Here is a 25,983-nt window from a genome sequence, read left to right as displayed (position 1 = left end):
CATCTCCACCTACTACCTGGTTCATTGGCATACAAATCGCTTATAATTTGGTCATCCACTGAACAGTAACCAATTTGAACATTTTAATGGGCTCTCGGGTGCAGAATAAAAGTAATTAACAATCATGTGATATAGGTTCTTTACTAATAGCTTTAATCGTTCTGTATTTGTACACCAAAAATATACTAGACTAGGGGATATAGTTAACACAAACCGTTCACTAGAGTGCGGGTGTGCATATATATAGTAAGTTTGACTAAAAGTTGCATGGTCTAGTTTTTAACAATTATTTGGTTTCGAGTTTCCAGCTAGGTGCTTGTGCATTGTACTTTAAAACGCTGCAGGCAGTTACTAGAGCTCTGAGCTTCTTTGGACCGGTGAAATGCATCGACATTGATATATACTATATATACACGAATATGCGTATGTTAATAAGATATTTCCTATGAAACTTGAAGGTACAATTTGCCTGCATGCTGTCTCTTTAACTACTCTATTTTGTCGAAGAAATCTCAATCAATATCGCCACCTTGAATTGCTTCGCTAGCAGCATCGCCAGCCGCCTCATTAGCAACACCACTGGTGTTGTGAATTTTGTCATTGGTCTCGGCCTGCTTTTGGCGTTCGTAGGCTCTGACATCCTCGAGCGTCATGCCATGCCACTCGTCCACCCACGCAAAGGCCTGCCGATGACCCAGCAGGAGAATCTCCCGAATCCCACGCTGGATAAAGTCCTCCACTTTGGTCTGCAGGCCCCAGACCTCGAAGCTGGCATGTACCACCTTGTAGGAGCACATGATGGGCTTGTCCGTCTCTCGCCATCCCTCAATTAGTGGACCGCGATCTGGGGATTACAAATATTTACAAATTAATCTGCCACACAATGACTACACCATCACATTACTCGTCTTTTCTGATTTGTAGAACTTGGGGTCTTCCTCCTTCTTATAATGCTTGGCACTGACTTCATCAAAAGCTATATCCAAATGGTCCACAGTTCGCACTTTCAGCTCTTCTTCGTTGAGATCCAAACACTGTCAATCATAAGCATTATTAAACAATGTGAAAGTTTGGCCTTCGAATTGTTTTTACGTTTTCTGTGCTGCCATTATTGTCCTCGTACTTTGTTTTGATGAGCACGTTTAACTTGGGTATAAAGGAGCACTGTTGAGAAAGATTGGGTTAGTCAAGGACAACTAAAATATATTACATCCAATTACCGTGTATTCTATTTGAAGTTCCCGCCAATTACGGTCCAATTATAGCACATGAAATCGTATTGTAGAATCAAAAATAAATCAATAAGCCAAATCATCATATAAAACTCAAGTGCGCTTTATTTTGGATTATATTTGGGTTAGAAATGTAGCCCTCTTGGGACTTATAAAAAAAGGAAAATTATTTTGGCTTTTAAGCGCTTATAAAAATTGCACCCTTGGGACTATAAATCAAAAAGTTAACATAGATTTGTCAAAAACTTTTAGGGCTTATGATATCGATGCCTTATCAAACGTGGGAAGTTAGTAATACAATTTCTAGGAATATTTCACAAGTCGATTTAAGGGAATTGATACGATATGTAAACATGTTTATAAACACTCAACTGCACAGTCAACGACCTAAAATATAAACACTAATTGTTTTTATTAAAGGAGGTATATGTTTGGACTATCAACAGATTCCAATTTCAAAATTCAATTCAAATTCAATTTCATTTCAGCAGGTGCTATATAGGTTAGATAAATGTCGGGCATTGCGCCAAACTACACCTTTTATAATATTCCTAATAATTGTTGGTCAATAGTTTTTTGAATGACCAAAGTTCAGTTTAGGTAACGTTTTTTATATTTCTTAGAAATGAACGCTTAAAAATTGAATTACCCTTATAGATAATGGAATCGTAGCGTTGAGTGTAAATAAACAGGCTTGTAATGGATGCCACACTCGAAAGTCAACGACCCAAAGCCAGAGCACACAAACAGCAATCTCCATTGAGTGCATAACACGACTCTACTAACTTTATCGAGTGCATTGGGCAGCACCGTGTAATCAGATTTTATCAGCCAGTGGGAATGGCAACAGTTGTTAGCAAAGTGTCTGGCGCAGATTGCAGCTATGAAGCTCTTATTTCAGTCCCCATGAAAGCCAAATCGATGACGTATGGGCTGATTCGACAGGTACGCGTTTATGGGGGCCTTTATCGGCAGACGTACCCCCACCACATATCGGCATATGGTTGGATGTATGATCATGGTCGGATGATAAGGGGGAATTCTTGCTGGCCCCCAAAAACACATGATGTTGCCAAGAACATGGCCATATGGTGGATGGCAAGAGGGGAGTCCGCCGCCTCCGGAATACAAATTGGGTTAAAAATAGAAAATGGGATGCGCAGTAGGTGATAGGTGGTGGGTGGCTGGCTGCTACTGCTCACCTGTTAGCGTGTAGGGATAGTAGTTCCAGGATTTCTCTATCACATAGAAGACGCGCGGGCAGATGGCCTGTATCCAGTAGGGCAGTCGGCTAGAAAGGGAAGCTAAAAGGATTAAGAAGCTATTGAAGCAGCATCTTTTAGGGCTTCTCACCTGGACAAGTGGATGTGCTTCTCCGTGTACTGACCCTTCCCGTGGACAGGATCCTCGCAAGGTTTGTTCTCCACCACCTCGACGCCCTCGCCCTCCTCCGATTGTTCCAGGCTATGGCGCGCTATCATATAAAGCTGGCCGATCTTGTACTGCAAAATCATGAGAGAAAATTGTTATTTGCAGCCATGCTATGAAGGGATAAAGGGACGCACCTCCTCCACGGTGAGCGGCATGCACACACGGTATTCCTTGGTCAGCACCATTTCTTTTGGCGGTTGCAGCTACCGGAGAAAATCAAAACTTTAAACGTTACGCAAAGCGACACACGCGACGCAACGGCTGGCAACAACAAATATGTGTGCAGTGTGACCAAGCTGTATCAGTTTAAAAACATTTTTGAAAATAATTCCCTTTAAAATAATTATGGTGCGGAACTTGGATGAAAGATTAGCTGTGCCCCAAACTTTGGTTGTGAACTTGAAACCCCACTGCAAAGTTTTCACACTGCATGCGCTACAGCATCGAAAAAAAACAAATATTTATTGAATATTCCCCAAATTGATTGTTTTTACTATCTTTTTCCTATATATTTGTTTGGGAAATTCTGTCCTTTAGGGTATACCCAAATTTTTTTTATCAGTGGTTTTTTTCAATATAAAACCCACTGCTTGTTTATTAATCTTTAAACCAGCTATGGTACCGCAAAGGACATGAGAATTCCCATTTCTTGTGAAAAATGTTCTTACTGACGGATAAAAGCATATATTAGACCCTGGCACAGTTGGATAATTTTTCTAGTAATTTATTTTTTTTAATAATAAAAGTTATAATTATGTCTTTTTTTTAATTCGATAGTATTTGTAATTAAAATTCAACTTATTCACACTTTCAGAATGATGCCACTTTTGGCACAACCCCCTGCAACTATCGATACCCTATAGATATCTTTGATATTTTTCAAAAATGCAACTACGGTCACATCGCCACGTGCATTCTTTCATTTCAATCTTTCATCCAAAATGGCTGGTCGATTTTTTTCTCTTGATTATCAGCTAAAATTTAACAAAGGGGTAAGTTAACGTTTAATTCAGAAACACAGAATGTGCAGCTTGCTTTCCATGATGATAAATTCGTACCGCCCCAGTCTGAAAAGACGTGTTGATTGGTTTTCTATACTGACAGCTAAAAGACACATGTTGCCGTCTGATTTAGTGATAAAATTGCAATATACTCATATTGTTCTTTTAATTTACAGAATGCCACGCGGTAGCAGCCACCATCTGCATTATAATGAAATGGAAAATTCAGTTTTTGATATGTTTTTCGCAAGATGTATCGCACGTGTTGAAAAGTAAGGTTAGTTTTGATGTGAACATTATCTAGATTTCATAAAATTATAGTTTACGATTTGGCTATTTGCTGAAACTCTAGTCCACTGTTATAGTAATTTTCAAATCTACTTGTACTGCTGCTTCTCGCTAGCCTTCATCCTCTAAAAAATTAAAAGATTCGAGTTATTTAAACCAGACGAACTGTACTAAAAAAATGTAGTTACTGAGTAAACTATTGTTATATGAAATCTCTTCTAAAACTATATGATGAAACATTTACCCAGCTCGCTTTGAAACACTATGAAGAGAACTGTTCCATATCCAACGCAAAAAATATACTGCTGACTTGATCTATTCATAAACGAGTTTAGTTTTTCCTAATATAAATATTAAAAGTATATATTTTTCTGTTTGCAGAGGTAGTGATGGTATTGGAGCGTCGACTTTTTGAGAATGGATCTCCGCCTAAGGTGAGTTCTTTTTATTTTATTTAAAAAAGTAAAAAAAAAAAAAATTGTAAATGATGATTTATTATTATTTGCTACTCTTGAAGATCATTGATGAATACTTTCACCTTAAAAACTGATTTACAATTAAAAAACAGAAAGTCACTCATTAAAAATAATAATTTGACTATATTTTAAAACATTTTTATTTCTGTCTTTGCAGTTTGACGGAAAAAAAAGGAATTCAGCAATCCTTACTAAACTCTGGAGACAACATAAAGATCAGGTATTTGAATATAATACATTTTTTCTCATTTTTTTGTAAAAGTATGATGAAACATTTACCCAGCTCGCTTTGATATTCTATGAAGAGAACTGTTCCATATCCAACGCAAAAATATACTGCTGACTTAATTCAAACTATTACGATTTCGACTGCCTTCCTAAGTACTAACATTAAAACTTTGTTGTATTGTTTACAGGAACCATACAGCGATCGGTGAATAATCAGGACACATAATACAAAGAAAAATCAGGTATATAGATAGTTTTATTTACAATAAAAATCTTTAAAATTTGTATGATGAAACATTTACCCAGCTCGCTTTGATATTTTATGAAGAAAACTGTTCCATATCCAACGCAAAAAATATACTGCTGACATAATTCATACACTTTTTAATATGACTTTCATAAAACAATTTCTTAAAATATATATTTTTTTATATTTGCAGACTATTTTTGCTCCCAACTGAAGCAAATTATGAAATTTATGGATCTTGGCTAGGTGTGTATTTTTTATTTTATTAACAAAAGACTAAACTGGAAAATGATGATTTGTTATTATTTGCTACTCTTGAAAACCTCTGATGAAAACTTTCACCTTAGCAACTGAATATAAATGATAAACTCGAAAGAGTTATATCAATAATCAACTTTAACAGTAATGGAAATCTTTTGCTTTATCTATTATTTACAGATTGAGGGAAATGAGAAATGCTGAGAACATCTGGGTAAAAAAAAGGTATGTAAAACTTATAATTACATAGAAAGTATAATAAATCAAAAAGTTCTATGATGTTCACGATACCGCCCCAGTCGGAAAAATTATGTCGATTGGTTACACTTACTGATTATATTATCAACACATTGTTTTCGTGCTCAGTTGAATTTGTATTAATCGTCATTTATATAATTTCAGGTCTGGACGAATATCTATTCAAATTTCTGATACATTTTTGAGTATGGTGAGTTCCGCTTCTCTGTTTTTTAAATCTTTATGTATTTTCTTTGATGACAAAACAATAGACAAGCATATAACCGAATAATCATGTTGATATTCAACCGACTGAGTAAAGAGAATACATAGTTTTTTAAAAATATTTTTAAAACACTTATCAACTTATTGAATTTTACAGATTAAACTGAAATATGTACCTACAATATCACTCCAAATATCGATGCCAAATAGTAGGTAAGCATATATTAATAGAAAGATTTTTTTATATGTAATGATGAACAACTTTATTTAACAGTTATCCCTGTCATAAAACTAATTGATGATTAAATAAGCTGATACATATATAAATATCTTTCTATTTGTATTATTCTTTGTTTCACTTGTTAATTCCACTTACGTTACTTACAGTTGTCCTGATAAAATATTACAAAAACTACTCAAAAGAATCGCTAATTTAAAGAGGTGAGTTAAGTCCTTTTAATCTTTTTACCAATTTAGTATTTGCCTTTATGATGAATGACCTTCAGTTATCCCTGTCATAAGAATAATTGATGATTTAACATGCTGACATATTTAAATAAGGATTACTAGATTATTTTGATGTTTAAAAACTTTCTAAAAACATTTTTTTTTTCAGGCTTTTCTCAGCTTTAAAGTAAGGCAAATGGGACCACAATCAACATTTAAAGATGGCTTACAACAAAATTAAGGTAAACCCCATTCCATTCTAATTTTTAACTTAGGTTTATATATTTAATGATGTTTTTGGATACCGCCCCAGTCGGAGAAACGATGTCGATTGGTTAAACTTACTGATAAATTTGTTTTAAAATTTGTGGTTTTCATTTAAAGCCTGTTTTATTCATGTTATTATTATTATTTATCTTACAGACATCTGGATTATTTCTTTGGCTTCACAATAATCAATCATTTGAAATTGACATAAAAAGAAGTTAAGGTAACTAAATTTTAATTACGATAGTTAAATTTTGGCTTATATTTCTTGTGATGATTAAAGATACCGCCCCAGTCGGAGAAATTATGTCGATTGGTTTAACGTACTGATAAATTAATGTTCAGACATTTCTTTTCTTCATTTATAAATTTTTTTTTTAAAACACTGTTTTCTTATACTTTACAGATATCTCGATAAAATCTGCAAAAGATGTTTGTCTGCAAGCCATGTTTATAAAGGTGTGTATATGTACCATCCAAACTATATATTTCAAAAATAAATGTTCTGATGACAAACCAATAGACAAGCATATACCTGAATTTACGCGTGTTGCTAACTTTTTTCGACTGAATTAGAAAGATTTTTTTTCCTGTGAAAATTGTATGTGATTTATAGTAAATCAAAACTTTTCTTTATTTCAGGCTTAATCAGAATCGATTTTAACTACTGACTGATTACTCTGCTTTCTTTGGTATATTAAACAAGGTAAGTAATCTTTATAATATCGTATTATAATTTAAAAAAATGTTTATGATGAACATGTTTTTTAACAGTTATCCCTGTCATAAAACTAATTGATGATTTACTAAACTGACAAATCAACTAATTTTATGATTTACAAGAATTTTGCATTTGTAATAATTCACGTAATTAATTTCCTTTCAGGTGCTAAAACCCCAACACAACCACCTTGGGTTTATTTGCTTTGTGATTCATTCGAGCTGTTTTGGTACGTATTTTCTAATTTCCCTGCAAGCTTATCATATCATACCATGATGAAGACCTAGACAAGCATATAGCTGAATTTCTATGTCGATAATTCACGTGACTGATCCGTCACTTTCATTTCCATCGCCGTGATTAATCCTTCAGTTCTGCAACTTATTTGAATCTTATCTCTGCTTGCAGGTATTCGCCGGATTGGGAAGAACCACAAAATGATTTCTAAAAATAAAACTGATGTATCTTATCGAAGAATAAAAATACAAAGATTTAATTTAATATAACGTGATATACTTTATTTTGCATTTCAAATTATGTATAGACATTCATTCGCTTCAGTTAGCTGGGAGATATTTGTAATGCTTTCGCTTTCCACATTGACCCAATTCAGTGGGCTGCATATAAGAATATTCAATTTGTAAATGTTTGAGTCCTATAAGTGTATATACTTTAGCCTTTTGGGCCTTACACCTTGTATCATTGTAAATATATATATTTATATGTATATTCATATATCGTATGCATGGATTAGGGGCGGGGGGTATACACGTTCAAAAAACCCAATTGCTTGTTGCACAACAAAATCAATTCATTTCGATACTAACTTTATGATCGTCTCAACTCTTTTTCTGTTTCCGACTCTCTCAAATGCTTTAAAAGTTTTTTTTCGAGTGTGGGTGTGTGTCAATTGCACACTGAAACATTTAATGGAAAGCACAATTAGAGTGGCTGGGGTAATATTGTTTATAGATCGCTAGACTCTAGTTTAGATATCGATACAAAAGTTCATTTCTACTAGACAACATTTATAAAGTTTTTGCTATTATAGTATTTGATTTGCGGTTTCGACCTGCTCCTCTCTTTTGGATCGTTTAAAACTAGAGAGCTAATCAAATAATATGTGCTCCCCGTTTTCGAAGTGGGACAAATCAGGCCAAGTCATTTTTTAACATCAATGACGATTTACACGGAACAACGAAGGGAGAATGCGAAAATATATTGCAGATTTTTGGGTTACATCTAGATGTCAATTCCGTGCGGGGGAGTCTGAATAATAAGGGGATGAGTCCGAATCAAATGTCTCTAGCGGTTGCATTCTGAATCACTCCTCCTTGTCTCATAATGTTTCATTGCATTTCATTTCATTTTCTTTTGTTTTTATTACAATTACTCAATAGATGTTTTTTAAAAAAACAATAAGGAATCAACAATATTCATAAAATGTATCATTATAGAATATATGGTAAACGTATGTCTAAAAACTACATATAATTTGTATAGTTCTAGGTCTGTGTATTTGTTTGGTTTGGGTATGAAATAAATAGGTTTCGCATGCGTGTTGGTGAACAGATAAGTCAAATGGAAGTAGGTTTCTCTCTATATATATATATATTTCTTATTGCCCGATGTGCTTCTTGATCAGAGCCTGCAGCAGTCGCACCTTGGCCTTCTTCTCCTTGTACTGGGCATAGGTTTCCGTCTCCAGCGAACGGCGATCCTGCTTGAGCATCTTGCGTCCATTCTGCTCCTCGAACAACGACTCGTACTCCCGGATGGTGGCCTTCAGCAGGGACTTCTCATCGCGAGCTCGGTCTAGCTGCTCCCAGAGTTGGTCCACACTGAGGGCGGAGATGTTCTCGCTGGCCGCCTGGTTCTCCTGTCCCGAGGAAGTTGCTCCTCCAGCCGCCGGACCCGTCAACGTGGTCGTGGTCGTCGACTCATCGGAGGAGGCATTCTGGGTCAGCGTGTTCGGGGCATTCGAGTCGCTGGGCGAGTTGGTGGTCTCCGTGCTGTTGTTCGACGAATACTGCAGCGGCGTGGAAGTGGCCTCGAACACCATTGCCTCGTGCTCCAGAATGGTGGGCAGCTCGGGCACTCCTGTGCCCGCTCCAAACATCACGGTGCGCGAGACCAGGCGCTTCAGCTGCCGATAGCGATCGTAGAGCGGTCGGGCGGCATCACGCTCCTCCTTGGTGATGGGATGGCCATAGAGGCTCTCGAAGTACAGCAGGCCATGCTGCACGGCACTCTTCTCCTGCACCAGTTGGTCAGCACTCAGCTCCTCCAGCTGCTCGGAGCGACGACCATTCACACGCTTCTCGATGAGATTCTGCAATGAGTTACGAAGGGTAAACTTTTAATATTAATTTAGTTTTTCAAGACAATATAATAAAATAATATTCAATTCTCAAAAATGAAACCAATTTATTTCATTTTTAGAAAACATTATTGTATTTATCTGCACTTTGTGTTTGAATAAAAATATATTTTAAATTAAAAAATACTATTTCAATAAACTTAAAACAACTATTTTAATGACCGATGCTGTATATTCTACTCTTTAGCCCAGGAACTGCGCAACTCTGTTCTTGTCACACTGACCTATGGTAAAGGTTATTTATTAGGCCGTATGAGTTTCTTTGGTCTATATCTATCAACACACTAAAAATTATCCAAATCGAACCAGTATTTTTTGAAAGCTTTTAAATTTTATTACGACGTCACTATATATTTAAAAAACGGAGTTTACAAATTTAAGAGAGCGGAAGAACTTTCTTTCCAGTAGATGGAGCCAGCTTAAACTAAATTGCTTTTGGGGGCACATAAAATATATTCTGAAATTGGTTAACTGAGTTATTGGTACCTAAAAGTCTATAGCGTTGCTTCTTGTTTTATATAACAAATACTGTTTCGATACATAATGATAAACAGCAAATAATCAGGGCCACAGAAGCCCCAAACTGATAAAAACCAACCACATTGGTAAACAAGACAATCACTCAGCGACTTTAGGTATTAATCGTTTTTGATTTGTTTATGGCAGATTCGCTATGACTAGGCGACAACAGCAGACATTTCGAAAGAAGATGCCAGAGCGCCAAACAGAAATAGAAATAAGTGCGGAATATAACCGAATTGTAAACAACATTGCAGTATAGCAATACTGCATATGGCGCGGCACTTAGATGGCTGCTCTTTTGGCCATTTCCCATTTTCCACTAGGGAAAATCATTTCGCGCGCACTTTGTTTTCTTGGCAGAAATTCAATTTCGATGCGGATTCCGTTGGGCCAAGTGTTTGTCTGCCCCGCTCTATGACAAATGTATCATTAATTTGTCAATATATAATAGAACAGAATGAGGAGGCTTGTCTACATGTCATAAATACATATGGTATATGCTTTATAAATAGAAACTCATTATAATGTGGCAGAAAGCACCTAATTTGGAATTTGGGAATTGTTTTCGTTCGGCCTGTCGCCTCTGAAACCATAGAAAGTTCTAGAAATTAATGATGTAATCAAGATTTCTGTTTTGAAAACAAAATAATTTGCAGTTCGTTTTTGAATAGTGATTGAAATATTCATAATTTTATTTTAAATATGTCATAATAAATATTATTAATTTTCTTTTGATTGTAAAGAGTTTTACGTTGTTTAGCTTTTTAAAATATCTGCAAATGTCTAAAATTTATAATTGAATTTTTAATGTGTCATATTTAATAATCACTTTTTATCATCTTTGTTTAGTTTTTAAAAATTCTGAATAATATTTTTTTAGTGTAAATATCTAAAAGGTTTCAATTTCTTAGAGCTGTTTACATTTGTATTTAAAAGATATATGACAGGGCATAAAAACGTCGCTTAGGCGCAAATAGATTTTCCTAAGATATTTTGGCCAAAAGAAAATATGTTTACCAAGTGCCTTTTTGACAATGGGGCAAGATCAAAGCTATTGCCAAAATGCTATGTCCAAATGCTCCTATACACATGTACATATATATAATGTCTCTGACGTCTGTTCCACTTGCTAATTGTCATAAAAAGCTTCGTGTCTCGTGATTTTGCAGACTGCTGAGAAAAAAAGGCCATAAGAAGGAGCTATGTATTACCTGTTCGATTTCAGCAAGGGTGGCCTTCATGCGCTCCAGCTTTTTGGCCACCTCCTGGCCACCAACGCCTCCGCCGCCGCCACTTCCCACCTTCAAACCCAGCGCAGCAATGGGATCAGTCTTGAGCTCGTGCCGCTCCTTGCGCAACTTGCTTAACTCCGCCAGGGCATTCTTCATGTACTTGTCGTTCAGACGCTCCGCCTGCGATGGTCGGTAGCCCAATCTCTGCTCCAGCGACTCCTCCAGCTGCACCAGCTTCTTCTTGAGCACGGTGACCCGTCGATTGATGGTTTTTAGCCGCTCCTCGGGCGACTGAAAGGCCACCATCATGGCGGGCAGCACCTGCTGCATGACGTCGCGGGTGCGCATGTTCTCCAGCGAACTGAAGGCCCTCACTGCATCCATGGGCTCCAGGCAGCAGTCCATGTCGGCGATGTCCGAGTGCAGCTGCACGGTGGCCGCCTGTTTGGGCAGCTGCTGGGGATATGGCATGACCTTGGCCAGCTGGGCAGCCGCATCGAGATTACCGCCAATATGTGGTCGGGAGTGGGCATATCTCCTGCTCAGGATGGGGGCAGGTTCATCGCCCCGCTCCCAAGGCAGCGACTCCTGGGCCGAGGTCAAGTCCAAGCTCTGCTGCTGCCGCTGCGGTTTGGCCTTGATCGGAGCCGGGGCATTGGAATTGGGCGTGCTATCATCACTGCCCGCCGAGGAGCTCGTGGTGGGTGTAGGCGAAATACTGGCACTCCTCTTCGTCTGCAGCTCCTTCTGCTGCTCCTTTTGCTGCTGATGGAAGTCTATCAAATTGTTGTCGTTGTGATCGGAAGTAGATTGCTGCTGTTGCTGCTGCTGCTGCTGCTGCTGCTGCTGCTGTTTCCTGCTGCTGATGAAACCTCTGCGCTCGTACTTCAAGGCCGACAGATCGTACTTGTAGGCACTCTGCTCATCTCGCCTTGAGGGCAAATACTTGGATCCACTGCCACCGCCAGCCTTTTTGGCCACTCCGGATTTGCGTACGGGTGGCTGGCGGGATTTGCAGAAGCGCTCGCTGCTGCGACGACGCTCGTGCTCACACTCGGAGTCATCGCTGGCTTCCTTAACCGGAGGCTGACGAGCGGGACTGGTCTCCTTGACCGCTTCCCCTGCCGCCGTTGGCAAATTGGCCAACGAGGCATTGTTCTCGCCCAGCTCTGAGGACTCCTCCTGCTCCCGTTCGAACTCCTGCCGATAGTTGGCATAGCTGGTCGTGCGCTTGAAGTCCTCCGAGGAAACGCGCCGTATGACCTCACATTGGGCCTGTAGCAGACTAGGGGCTGTTAGTCCCGTGGCATGTGAGAGAACAGCCACCGCCGGTTCCGTGAGCAGCTCCTCGCTGTTGCTGCGCTGCAGCTTGCGATCCTGGCCAAAGGCGGAGTTGCTGTCCAGGCGCTCCTTGCGCTTGCGCGACGACTTCTGCCATTCCAAAGCCGGGTGGATGATCTCCGGCAGATAAGTGGATGTGAAGCCACTGTTCAGGTGGCTCTTGTCCGTGCCCGCCGGCGTTGGCTTGTCCGGACTGCGGACTGCCGCCTCATGACGGGCAGCAGGATTCGAGGACGAGGATGAGGACGATGAGGAGGCCGTCGACGATGATGAACCAGTGAGACGACTCAGGTCGTCTTCGTTCAGCCCAGTTGTGGGATGTCGCATGCCGCACTGCAAAAGAAAAGGTGGAGAGAGTTCAAAATGAGAACAAATCCATTAATTGCCGTGACAAAACTTATCGCTTAATTATAAATAATTAAACAGAGCCGGCAAATGTCGTACAATTAAGTGGGTTAATAAGAGTTCAGCACAACGTGTCGTATGAGTAATATTCGTTCAATACATTTATTTGTGCCCTGTCATGAGCCATCATCAAAGTCAGCAATCGCACATAGTTCAAGGAAATCTTTAGCTTATATAAGCCCCACACGATCTGATAAATAATTTATGGCCGTTTCTAGACAAATTCAGGTTTAAGGCACAAATATTTAAGGCCTACTTGGTTATACAAAAGTCTGACAAAATTATGGACTATTAACTAAATTAAAAACTATATAAATTTAAAAAATTGATTTTATTAAAAGAATTCGTTTTTTAAACTAAATATATAAGTCAAAACCTAATTCACTTCGTGTTTTAATATAACTATTTGCAAACAATTAATTCTTAAGGGTTTATTTTATTTCACTTTATTTAATGAAATGATGAAATTCTGGTTTAATTTGACTCCGATTTTGTAATCAAAGTAATTTTATTAATAGATCTTAACAACTATTTGATATTTACCAAAATGTAAGTTATAATCCTGGGCGTCATTTTGGTTGGCTAATCTCTACTTTAATCAGTCTGACTAGATTTAATATCACAATGAATTTAGTTCAGTTCACTTTAGCTTTTGATCACAAGCGTTTGATTTGAACACACTTTTGTTGAGCAATAAAAGTTATAATAAAAATGTCAACGCCTTAAATCTCGCTTAATAAATTTCAATAAACGCTAATTGAAATTTCCTTTCTGGTCTGCCGTTTTCTCAAGTGCTCAACCGTTTCTAAGGTCTGCAGTTTTAAAACATTTCACATGTTTCGTGGGCTGATTAGTTTTAAAAAATTGTTTTCGGCCGTTTTCCGCATTAATGGTTTTCCGTTATCAAGACTTTTCTTTCGGAATATTTAGCTTTTGGCTCGGGCACAGCCGAGCAAAAATGTTTGGAGGAGAAGCGTAGAATACTGGCGTTGCTTTCTTTTAGCGCACCGAATCACTATTAAACCCATTCCGCTCCGACCTCGCGAATTATATGCGAAAATCCCGCGAGAGCGGTTGAGATATATCGCTAGAGCGGGAGAGCGCGCCGGCGCCGTGATATAGGTTTCCCGACCGATCGGAAAAGAGAGAGAGGGTCGCCAAAAGGTGCGAAAGCTTCGGTAAACAAAAGTCGGGAATGCTAACTACACTGCTAGAAAACCAAATGTATTAATTTCAAGTATTTCATACCCAATTAAAATTTTTTTTTTTGATTTTATGCAGTATGCAATTTAAAAATAAATATATATATACATATATGCATATAAAACAAATATGATCCATTTAAAACCTAATATCATGTTTTTCGCATTTAATATAATATATATACATTTTAAATATGCTTTGTATTTAATATTCTTTTAAATTTTATTTAAATATGAAATATAAAAATATCTATATCTATCTATAAAATATATTATGATGTTAAACTTAATTTAAATAAAATATATGAAAATGTGAGCAAATTTTGTGTTAAATAGACAGATATTTGTTTTTACTATTCCACTTTTTCTATCAGCGTAGTCTAAAAGGAGACATTGTTGGCGTATCTTTGGTCTACCTTTACTTTCCTTATCGACGGGGGAGGAGAGCTGTATTTCTTTATAATCGATGTCTTGGTATCAAAGTTGCGCGAGGGGTTTTGAAAATAAATCTGGCCCGCCAATTAGCGGCAGCTCTAGACATTATGGCCATATTAATGAGGTGAATTAATTTATGCACTTGTTTACGCCCCCTGCAACACGCGTTTCGCGCTCGAATCTCGAATATATATAGCCCAAATCGATTGATCGATTTTGGAGGATCCGAGGCCAAAGACAGCTAACTCAAAAAACACAAAACATAGGTAACAACAAAAGCTAACGGCAGTTCCCGCAGCCGGAAAATAAAAACACAAAAATTTGCACGGCCACAAATGCGAAAATACAAACAAAAATATACGAAAAAAAGCGTAGCCGTTGAAAAACAAATTCAAGTGCAATGTCACGACGTGTGTAAAAATACAAATTTAAAAACAAAACAGCAGCGCGAGAAGAGGGAGCTGGAACTGCCTGAGTCATTTTCCTCTAGGTTAACCAAATATCGGAGCATCTCCGGTCAACTGCCCGATAGCAAACGAGACGAACTAATTAAGACCCACGCGCCCTACAGTGACGTAAATGACGAACGTGATCGAGTACAGCAACAATAAAGAAACAATAACGTATAGAAATTTCACACATTAATAATTTATTGGGGCGTATATTTTGAAATATGAAAACTTAAATTTCATGATCTTCACTAGCATTTCATTTAGTTTAGCTATTGACAAAAAACATTGCAAATCAAGCTAAATACAATTTTCTTATCCTTTATATTTGGAATATTGGTTAGGTTTGATCGAAATTAAAAGAAATGTTTAATTTTTTTGGAGAATATGTCTATAAGAATCTAAGCAAAATGCAAGGTTTTCAAAGTAATAACTTGAACATTTACAAAATTAAACATGACAACACTGCGTATGAGTGATAAATGTAACAGCCATCACTTGGCAGCTGTTCTAAAACATTTCTGTTAACCTATTTTTGGTTTAAACTCATAGAAAGCAAAATAGTATTTATAAAAACTAATTTATGTATTTCACATTTAACCCTACAATGTTTAACAAATATATTTACACAACAAAGAACATTAACTCTGGAAATAAAAGAAAGGCGCGTGCAAAGCATTTCCATCAAAGAAGGGTCTTAGGTTTTATCAAATTAATTAGACTGCTTAAGACCATCCAGCGGAAAGGGGAATTTGCTGTGGGGCTTTGTGATGGCAAATAGATAGGGACAGGTGAAAGCCCGTCGCCTGGCACCTTATAGTGGATAATGAATTGGACTTCAATTGAACTCGTGTCGTGTGTATTGATATAGGGATTGATTGAGTTAGGCCAGGGAAATCGAACCACCATCAAATTGGTTATATAATGAAATATAAATAAAATCACTGAACTCCTTGTGATGAGTAAATCTTCAGAAATGGAAAAATATTTCTCTGTCATTACGATATTCTCTTCTCCGGAATTGTTTACTCAGTAAAAGCGTGAAATAATTGTTTACAAAGGGGCAACCACACAAGTGCATGACTCAAAAAGCTCCGACAAAAGGTCGACATGGATAACAATCCGCACTGAATCCCCACTCACCCAATCGGCCAACGACTGGCAGCCAACACGAGCCCACAAATGAATTGGCATTTATTCGAATTTTGCTTTCAGTTTGTAGTTTTAAGATAAACAGGTGGTGGTGGCACTTTCCCACCTCCCGATCACACAATCCCGATAAGAAATCTGTCGTCATGGACTATTTATGGACAGCAGACGATTAGAGTTTAAGTGGTTTCGGAAACAAACAAGGAAAACAATGAATTCTAAAAAACGCTGGATAGTTTGTGGAAATTTTCATTGGAATAATTATCAGAGCTATTTTAAAGCATGTTTCAGCTGAAATATTTACCTCTAAAAAACAATTATATACGTTTTTTGGCACTGTTTCCAAAAGCTTCTATTTAAAATCAAAACTACATGAAATACGAAACGTATTTTAAGCAAATAAGACCTTTTCAAAGGTTTTTAAGCAATAGGTAAAAAAAAAATGAAAGCAAAAGTCTTTTCCTTATGTTTAAATCTAATTTGTTTGAGGTACAAAAACCCATTAGGGTAATGGTTTTTAATACATTCTTAACGTTTAAAAAGTGCTTTCAAAGAGTTCCGCCAGGAAACTTGTTAACTTCATAATCCTCCAGCCTATGCCAATGCCCAGAAGGTCGTGTAGCACACTTTTCAAAGCGCCACGCGCTAGAATCAATATGTTTACCGCCCAAAAACGAAAACAAAGTCATGGGTACAATAGCATGGGGATTTATGATGGCTTTGCTGCTCAGATAAAAAAAAAACAACGTCAGCGCCGCCTCGCACTGTGATGCTAAAATTGGACCACACGGCGTATGCGCGATTTGTGACTATGCCAGCCGTGAGATGTGAGATTTCGGGCATTTTAACAAGCCCGTGCGAATATATCACTGGCCGATGGAATTGGACGATTAACCGAGTACTTTAAACGGCGGGCAAATAATAAAAAGGCATTTCCACCGGCTGATAAGTCGGATTTACCTGGTTACCGGGCTAACATCATCGAAAAATCACCATCGAAAAATCGCCTCAGACTGCCTAGCGCCGGCTGAAACCGGTAGTAAACCGGTCACTGCAGGTCGGTCACTAGATAATACACTCCCATTCACCGGCTTTGGCATCGCTTAGGGTAAACAGTGTTAGCGTAATTGTATTTTTGATACGAGCAGAGCAGGGGCAGAGGGACCTCACACGATAAAAGCGGCTGGCAATGTTGACATTTCATCCATTTGAGTGGCTCGGGAATTCGGCAACCGAATCGTAAACAAAGCGATTGTAATTGTTTACCAGGTTTCGGCTGTTTATATGGGTTGACCATCCATTTGATGGTATCAAGGAATTTAATTTGCAAGAATGGGAATAATGTCTACATTACTGCATCAAATAAGTTCTATGTTAAGTGTAAAGCTCATATGGAAATTTAATTTTAAGTCAATATTAATACCCTTCAGTGATAATAACCTTTTCACTTTTATGTAGTGTATAGCTGAATAGAAGTAATTTTTAATATTTAATTTTTTTTTGTACAACTTTATTAAATATGAGAGAACTCTTGACTAGTTCATGTTTGTAATTAAAAAGCAAACCTTTTATTTGAAGAACATTAAAATAATAGTAGAATATGTATCTATTACTGACTTTTTTGGTGTTATGTTTCCTAAATTGACAATTATACAATTCCGTAAAGCTACTAGCTTAAAGGTTAGAATAAAAAAACATCCACAGCAGTCGATTAGCATTTATTTAAGCACAGCTGTTGCTTATTTTTATGGCGACTTTAGTGTGTTTGCAATGAGTCACTGGCAGTGCATCTACTTCAATCAATTTACTTTGGAGTCCATCAATTGAAGACAAGGCCGGAAAAGACCCATTTAAAGTTAAGAATGGAATTCCGAGTTTTCAAAAAAAGATATCCGTTGCACCCAGTTGACAGCACGTACTCGCCTTCAATGGATACATATGTGAGAGCTTATAATTGAACGACAATTAATCACACCGATTAGATAAGGAAAAACGATTCACAGAAACTGATAGCGAATTAAATTTATGTACTGCCGCTGGAATATCAAGCAGCCATCTCAAGTGGCCAGGCATGATCATAGTGTGTGGTTTATAAGACTGAAACTCAAACTTGTTTCTATTTTTTACCTATCTAGTTCTATTTTTGGCGCCCTAGCAATAGTAACTTTCCGCTGCAAATCGCATCAATCACTGCTATTTAGCTATCGACTAAACAAGTCACTGTCCCACCCTCAAATTGGTTAATATCAGTCACGTGCTTTTGGATTTCTGGGCTGTAATTTCTAAGATTGCGCAACTTGAAAAACAATATAAGAATGAATATAAAGGGAGTGAGGAGATGAGGCGGTTAACTGCCCAACAAGTTATGGGGAAATGCCAGTGGAATATTACCAGGCCCGAAACCGAAATGCAAATGCGAAGCTCACAAAATTTTAATGAGCCGTGGCTGAAACAACAAAACAAAACAGAGCGGCCAAAGTGAGTAGCAACAAGAGACTAATGCGTCAAATAGAAGCTAGTCCAAAAATAACCTGGCTAATAGCAAAGAAGTATTTTAAATGCCAGGAAATGGGCTCACATTTTCTTGGGGGTCAAAGTACATATTCTTCATTTTCCGCTCGTGACGTAATTACTTTATTGCTGGTCACTTGATCATTTTCTGCTGTTGTTTTTGTTTTCGCTTGGATCCATTAATTGATTTACAAATTCCGCTTTCTGCTCTCCATATTTGAGTCGTTATTTCTGCCCGCCTTTCGTTAGAATCAATCAATTTCAATTGACGAAGGCATCTCCAGTTCATAAAAAAATCGACAGCAATCAGAAATTTCTTTTTCCAGTTTTGTGAACTTTGCCAACTCGTATATAAATAAAATAAGGGGACATAATTTACGAGCTGCGCAAAAATTGAACAGGTTTTTGTTATTTTATTTATTCCCACTGATTTCATTTTAATTTTAAACATTTAATTTCTGCTGGGACAACAAGGAGGCATCTCTTTTTCATAGGACACATGTATTGGAATTGCCATGATTTATAGTTTGATATTTTTTGTTGATGTTGTCACATCGCCGACTGGTCCCAGACGCTCCGACCACATGACCAGCCGGCAAAGTTGGTCACGAGACCCACAAACGAGGCACAAGAACCTGGCGGGTGCATCTAATGGAAGCCAAGTCTTTTATACAATTGCCTCGCGATGACTGGCGCTTTTTTAATGAATGATCTCCAGAATGGGGACCGGCGAGATCATGTGGTTTACAGTGCAATGAGAAAACTACTAAAAACTACACGTGTTGCTCGGAAAATTATTCAAAAAAGACTTGAAACAGGTAGAGAAATTCAAATGCAATTATAAGCACTAAAATCAATAAACTTGTGCTTTAGTTAATTACATTGTTTAAACATAAAATTGGTTGGAAAACAGAAACATTGTTTTTAGCTGTCTATTTGTGTACTAAACTTCTTTACAAAAATAATTTGCAAAAATGAATATAATTATAAACTGAACTTGTTTACCAAAATAATTAGCAAAAAATGGAAATAATTTCTTGTGTAAGCAAGCTAAAAATGTTATTGAAAAACAAGGAAGTTTAGTTTTGGTTCATGCCTGTTTGTAAACTACTTATATGTTAAACAATTTCTTTTAACTATAACTACAAAAAAAAAGTGTATTATGTTTTCCAAAAGTCGAAGGGACAAATTTTATGTCTCAGGTTTATATAAATTATGCATGGGTTCATCCTTTGTTCTCTGCATATATAATTGCAATCAATAGTCTCCCCCTTTTCTACTTCTATGAGGGAAGTGGCTTTTCTGTCTGGGCAAACAGTGATCCCTGGTGATAATAAATACTGTTTAGTGGACCAGGCCGAATGCCAAATATAACTTTAAACAAATTCAAAAATAAACCTCACGATTGTTCGCTTACACGTTGAACTTTTCGGACGCCGTCTAAATATAGATAAAACCGCGCAATTTGCCAAAAAATATATGTTTGCTATTTCGTTTAGTTTACGCGTTAATTGAGTTTCGTCGACACAGTGGGCACAGTGGCTTCTAAAATATTGTTCATACCTCTTTACAACAACTTAATTGGTTTACCTTCAATTATAGTCTGGGGATAGGTATGCGAATATATTCAGACATAGACAAAGTCAATAAAGTTGGTAATTTTTCGGGTCAACATACTAGACAAACCAATTTTCGTTGCACGTCACGAAAACTGACATGACAATGGGAATTATCCGTGAACAGGGGACAGGGAAATCGAAAGGGGGCCAATAGGAAAAGCAACTTGTTTTATTTACAAACCTGCTAAACCCCTTGATAATAAATAAGGCAAATGAGTAAATGGAATCTTTTTTCGGCAAGGGAAAACTTTCCGCTGCGTTGTAGTTACAGAGTGCTCACTGTTTTGTCATGACTCAAACTTAATATCTGTAAGCAAGAAACAAAAAACAAAGCAAACACAGAGAACAGAAAAAAAAATTGATCGATTGAATGGGAATGTAATGGAAAAATCAGTAGTCCCACTAACAAGATAAGATTTTCGTTTGTCATAGACAAAACTATATAGATCTTGATATGTGCGACTGGATGGCGCTAAATTGGATATCAATATGTTTATCAAGCGTGCTTTTCCCTGGAAATTGCCAGCGGTCGTTCCACTTTGTAACAGGCGTCTGAAAATATGCAATGGATCCGATTACGTTCGCAAACTTTTTCCATTGCCCTGGCCAAATGTGTTAATTTCTTTATAAGCCCCAGCGGTGGCAAAAATAAACATCGTATTATATACCTAAATGATACACCTCGCAATTAGTTGGCAATCGATTTTGTAAATAAATATCCGGCAATAAGCGGCAATTGTGGCAGACAGGTGTGAAAATAAGGTAAAATTGAGATGCCATATCGAGAAATAGAATGGTGCTATTTACAATATTCGATATTGTTAGAAACAATTTAACTCTTGTTTATTTGTAAATATTGTATGACCTCCAAATAGGGCATTATTTTCTTCGTAAAAGGGAATAACATTTGGTCATTTCTGTGGGTGTTTACACAGAGATATCGATTTGGTGAGTACTTTTTGGTGCCGGGCATTATGTTGATAATCAAATTATTTCGAAATGAGTAATAGTGCACAATGATGTGGCAATACCAGATAAAAGGCTTTATGTCATTACATTGAATTCAATGTAACTTTATGCCAGGTGGTTAAATACTTTTAACATATTCTAATTTTTATTTATAATTCATTTAAATCTTCATGACTAACTAATAGAGTGATGATACCACATAAACAATAAATTCAATAAAATTAATTTTATATGTATTTTCAGTTAAAGAACCCCTTTTCCATTATTTAGTCTGGGGATTCACCCTTATTATAATGCATATTTAGTTAAGTCTTATACTTACAATGCAAGCCTTAACGGACTTCCAAAGATTTCTCCCAAAGTCTTCAATCTTGCTGGTTTTTCCCCGTACGTTCGCCAGTTGCACGACGTTTTCCGCTTGAGTAAGTAGATGGAGAGGGTTTTGGAGATGACCGAACCGAGTCAAAGATCGAAGGGTGCACGAAATCACTTCGCCCGAAACTTAATTTGCTTTTTGGAACCGGCTAGAACCGTTTGGATGGAGCCCGTGGAGCGCAGGATAGTCACATTGCCGTAGATTCACACGCGCGCACTCTAATTGGAAGGTATGGCGGATGCGTATACTTAATTTAACTATTACTTTGCTGTGGCCTTTTGCTAATATTGTTAACTTTGGTATGGTAGCTTGATCTGATTATTGTGGTTGTTCGTGGTCCAGGATTTCGCAATCTCACGCAATGCAATTGCTCTCTCTCTCTCTCTCTCTCGTATTGGGGCCCTCGGGCTATTGCCCGCTATCCTTTCTACTCGCTCTTGAGCTTGATTTTTTTCTTGACCTTGTAACGACGGTTGCGCTGATCTACGACAAACTCATATCGCGATCTCTGCACATTTTCGCTATCTAGACTATAGCTCAGACCCAAAAGGCGTAGCACTCCTAGCGAATACGTTGTGAATGGATTTTAGTGCCGGATCGGATGCGAATTTCCTCTCTCTCTCTCTCTGGACGAGTCCTTTCCACCCTCGGTTTGCTGCTTTTTGATCCTGTTCCTGTCTCTTAGTGGAAGAAGAGAGGACCTCTTTAAGTGCCCGACTAACGGTGACTGAGCAGACAGAGCGCACCTGAAGCGCTTTTATAGCACAGTTCCAGTTGTATCCTGCGATCGCTCTTCTCCCTCTCTCAGTCGCTCGCAATGCACTTGCACTTGCAGTTACACCCACACTCTTGCTCTGGCTCCCTCTCCCCGGGTATGGCTGGCTCGCTTGCTCCCACACTACGGCTGCTTCAAGAAGTGAGTGGAAACGAGACGGTATCTGAGCATGTGTCTCTGCGGTTTTCGACTGCCGCTCTTTATTTTTTCGGGAGCGCTTCTCCGCCTTCTTGTTCTGCCTCTTCTGCCTCCAATTCCAACCGAGAGTTTTTCCCCTTGCAACGCCGTTGTTTTCCTCGTTCTCGTTGTTGCTTTTGTTGTGGCTGCCTCTTTTGGCACTGGGGCAATTATGTAAAACGTTTGTTTGGTTTACTTTAAAAACTCGGATACAGCTTTGGAGTGTTTTTTTAGCTCTCAATAGTAGTGGTATTTATACTTGATGTTGTTGTGTGCGAGGTCATCGACGCGCATTAGCCGAAAAAAATCGATATTTAACACTCGTCGCACTAGATAAAATGGGTTTATAGGTCTTGCTTTTTGTTATTGTCTTTTCAATGACAAATATCCAAAGAAACTGGAGTTTTTAAAGCACAATTGCATTTACAACTACAATTACCGGGCCGCGAATATAAAAAACTTTCCGCTGCTTTGGACGCACGTTGTATCGCAAGAGACGCAATTTTTCCAAATGGGAGCCACACACAGATTTTGGAGCCCCAACGCAGCGCTGCTCTCTCTCACTCTTTATCTTTCCTCCCTCTTCACTGCTCGGTCTCTCTTTGCGCAGACTCTTTTATCGGTTGCGATTTTATCTTGGATTCCTTTGCATTAATTATACAAATAGCGGTTTCATTTGCATATTTAGTAAGTTCTTAGATGATGTGTCCTTTCAGGTGGAGTTGGGAAATGGGCGTGTAAACAAAGGCGTAATGCGCTCGCGCGCTCTCTTTTCCTTGGCGGTTCTCTTCAGATGACGATGACGTTGCAAATAAAACGGTTAACGCATTTTTCTCACACCCGCTCTACTCTCACTCGTTCGCTCTCTCTGGACTAAATGCTCTTTTGGTTCATTTTCGTGGCTCAATTATTACGAATTTCAATGAAACTCATGACGGCAATTGCATACATTATTGCATTTTGTTTATCCATAGCTGAAAAGAGAAAAGCAAAAATAGGAATCGAGTTAAAACCTTTGATTTTCCAAATCCCGATTGTGCAATCCAAAAGTCCAAAAATAGCAAAAACAAGTGCGGTTCCAGATTGAGCAATTAAACCCAATTGGATGCAATTTACAGTTGGAAAAGGGGGGCAAAAAGGAATAGGCGGTATTCACTAATTTACGGGTGTCAAGTTCTTATTCGTCTAATGAACCCTCGAGAACTTTCGAGAAATTCCCAAAGAGAAGGAAAGAGAAAGGGGTGGTTGGGTGGCTGGGAGAAATATGATAGTTTCTGCAATTGCCCAGTTTGCCGATTTGCATTTAAATTGATGTGGCTGTAAGTCATAAAAAAATTTGATAATGCAAATGTAAGGCAAACAATCGAAGGAACCTAGAATCTGTTTACTCTAAAATCAGTGAAAATGCAATGAAATGCAGGGAAAAAGTATAAGTAAAGCAAAGGAAAGGAAGACGATTAAATGAGGCATATACATATGTATATATTTTGTAATTTTAATTATATTTAGGTAAAAATAGCTTTAGGTAAATTAGTTAATATTATCTTCATTAGTTTCTACATTTTAATTTATTTTTTTTTATTTGGTAACCTTGGATAAGCAACTTATTTAACCTAACCCTAATCCCCCCTAATCCTATGTCATTATCTACAATATGCCTGTTAATAAGGCCATTAAATGACTAATTGATTGATGATGTCTGGCAATTAACCTCAGATGGATATTTTGCGTGCCGCAAGTCTTAAAATATAACAAAATAAACATGGGAATGTTCTTAATTTCTTAAAAAACCGATATACATATCTATACGTCTATACATACATATGTGCACATTAAAATGTCTTTGACGTCGCAGACGAAAATCGGCAACACAAAAACAGTTTTTAATGTTCTGCTTTCTTTCAAAAAAAGCAAATAAATACATTCAAAACAGAACAGAAATCGCAAAATTGTAAACATTGAAATGAAAACAAGCTTTGCTTGTCTGTGTAAACGCCAATAAAAGCGAAGAGAAAAGTAAAGAAACCAAAGAAAATTGATGCTAAAAGTGCGCACAAGTTTTTCCGAATTTCGTTATTTTTGTAATCTCTTAAAAGTCCTTGATGCAATCGACCCAGGTGCAATAATCTTGAGTCGGATGTTTTGCTTTTCGACACTGGCAAACATTTGAATGTATTAAAAGAAATGCCATTTTCTTTGAACGTTGACTCTTAAAACAATTCATATTGAAATTCAGAAACTCCTTAAGGTATGAATTCCTGAAAATCGCTTAAACAAAAAAAAAAAAATTTGATTCAAGTAATTTTAATCATTACAAAATAATTACAAATTACTCATACGACTGGCAAGCTTTTTTAAAGTTTTTTTGAATAATTATTTAATTTTATTTATTTTCACCCATTTGATTATAATTATTCTCATAATCAGTATATATTATTATGTTCTCAGTTTCAACACTAAGGATAATTAATTTTTTCCTGAACAGCTTAAAGCTAAATCACACTACTAATATACTTTTTAGATCTGCTTTAACGATAAATCTATTAATGGTGTAACTTTAAAAATTTTAAATTTAGTACAGCCTGAAATTTTAATCATTTTAGTGTAGCAGCAGTTTTTCCTCAGTGCATGTTTAAAGCGCCTTACCTCTTTAACCAGTTGCAACACTTGTGCCCGCCATTTACCTAATTTTCGGCGGACTTTTATGCTCTCCTTCTGTGGCTGTTGTTGTTGCGGCCTTTTCCACACTCACACAAACTGAATGCGATTCACACACACACGGATAAAGACTTGCGAACACTGTGAGTGAAAGAAAATTGTGAACCACACCGGACGAAGAACCAACATCGAATGAGCGGAAAAACAGCGGGCGCACGTGCTCAAAGCAGCGTACACCAAAAAAAAAAAAAAAGTGGGAAGAGAGGCAAATCTTCCGAGAGAAATTTCGGGTGGGAGGGTTTCTACTGAATGAAAGCACTAACCATACAACATATAGACTGGTCATTTCATACGACGCATTTGGACACAAAAAAACGGACCGCGGAAGGTCCACCGCTCTCACAGCAGCAGGTCCATGCACTTCGTGTGCGTTCGGGTTTTTTACTCTCTCATTCTTATTCTCATTTTTATGCTCGCGCACTCATTGCACGAGTTCAGTCGTTCAGTCGCAGAGAGGCGCTTTTGAAGAAGGCTGTCCTGCGCTTGAATTCGTCTTTGTATGTATGCGTGATCATGCATTCTCATACACGGGAGCATGTGTGCGTTTATTTCATTTCGGCGCATCAAGAATATTTTGTCTTTTGCCACTTTTCAAACTTGGTACCCTAAGAATATGGGCGTATTTACTATTGGGTTATGATATAAATATTAATATTATATGTAAC

At 37.6% G+C, this 25,983-nt stretch overlaps 2 protein-coding genes, 1 long non-coding RNA gene and 1 other non-coding gene across 7 annotated transcripts; 2 read left to right on the top strand and 2 right to left on the bottom strand.

The window, feature by feature from the left end:
• Positions 1 to 132: 132 nt before the first annotated feature.
• LOC108144889 (cytoplasmic phosphatidylinositol transfer protein 1) lies at positions 133 to 2,953 on the bottom strand. The gene is made up of 7 exons (XM_017270050.2): positions 2,798 to 2,953; positions 2,586 to 2,734; positions 2,435 to 2,523; positions 1,221 to 1,228; positions 1,093 to 1,164; positions 905 to 1,034; positions 133 to 844 (listed from the first exon to the last, which is right to left on the bottom strand). The coding sequence occupies exons 1-7, from the start codon at positions 2,846 to 2,848 to the stop codon at positions 513 to 515; spliced, it is 831 nt and encodes a 276-aa protein (XP_017125539.1). The 5' UTR covers positions 2,849 to 2,953; the 3' UTR covers positions 133 to 512.
• A 606-nt stretch (positions 2,954 to 3,559) lies between these two features.
• Positions 3,560 to 7,559, top strand: LOC108144424. Of its 3 annotated transcripts, none has more exons than XR_001774361.2 (16): positions 3,560 to 3,655; positions 3,841 to 3,936; positions 4,334 to 4,386; positions 4,586 to 4,648; positions 4,845 to 4,898; positions 5,097 to 5,149; positions 5,342 to 5,386; positions 5,564 to 5,609; positions 5,781 to 5,836; positions 6,011 to 6,064; positions 6,240 to 6,312; positions 6,494 to 6,560; positions 6,744 to 6,796; positions 6,980 to 7,043; positions 7,224 to 7,287; positions 7,467 to 7,559. It is a non-coding gene; the product is annotated as an uncharacterized LOC108144424 (long non-coding RNA). The 3 variants fall into 3 exon arrangements; XR_001774362.2 differs by having other exon boundaries at positions 3,841 to 3,941; positions 5,781 to 5,832; XR_001774360.2 differs by having other exon boundaries at positions 3,841 to 3,941.
• Positions 5,867 to 5,945, top strand: LOC121466932. Its single transcript, XR_005977094.1, has one exon. It is a non-coding gene; the product is annotated as a small nucleolar RNA R38 (small nucleolar RNA).
• Positions 7,550 to 25,446, bottom strand: LOC108144423 (protein FAM13A). 2 transcript variants are annotated; one of them, XM_017269280.2, is made up of 4 exons: positions 25,247 to 25,446; positions 21,595 to 23,574; positions 11,172 to 12,866; positions 7,550 to 9,390 (listed from the first exon to the last, which is right to left on the bottom strand). In XM_017269280.2, exons 3-4 carry the CDS (start codon positions 12,858 to 12,860, stop codon positions 8,677 to 8,679), a joined length of 2,403 nt encoding a protein of 800 aa, XP_017124769.1. In that variant the 5' UTR covers positions 12,861 to 12,866; positions 21,595 to 23,574; positions 25,247 to 25,446; the 3' UTR covers positions 7,550 to 8,676. The 2 variants fall into 2 exon arrangements, with proteins under 2 accessions (XP_017124769.1, XP_017124768.1); XM_017269279.2 differs by lacking the exons at positions 21,595 to 23,574; positions 25,247 to 25,446 and adding an exon at positions 13,482 to 13,953.
• Between the last annotated feature and the right edge of the window lie 537 nt (positions 25,447 to 25,983).

This window comes from Drosophila elegans, unplaced genomic scaffold, assembly GCF_018152505.1.
Source record: "Drosophila elegans isolate 14027-0461.03 unplaced genomic scaffold, ASM1815250v1 contig_183, whole genome shotgun sequence".
Taxonomy (NCBI): domain Eukaryota; kingdom Metazoa; phylum Arthropoda; class Insecta; order Diptera; family Drosophilidae; genus Drosophila; species Drosophila elegans.
Note: the sequence above shows the minus strand (reverse complement) of the source record. Positions and strands in the feature narration are given on the sequence as shown.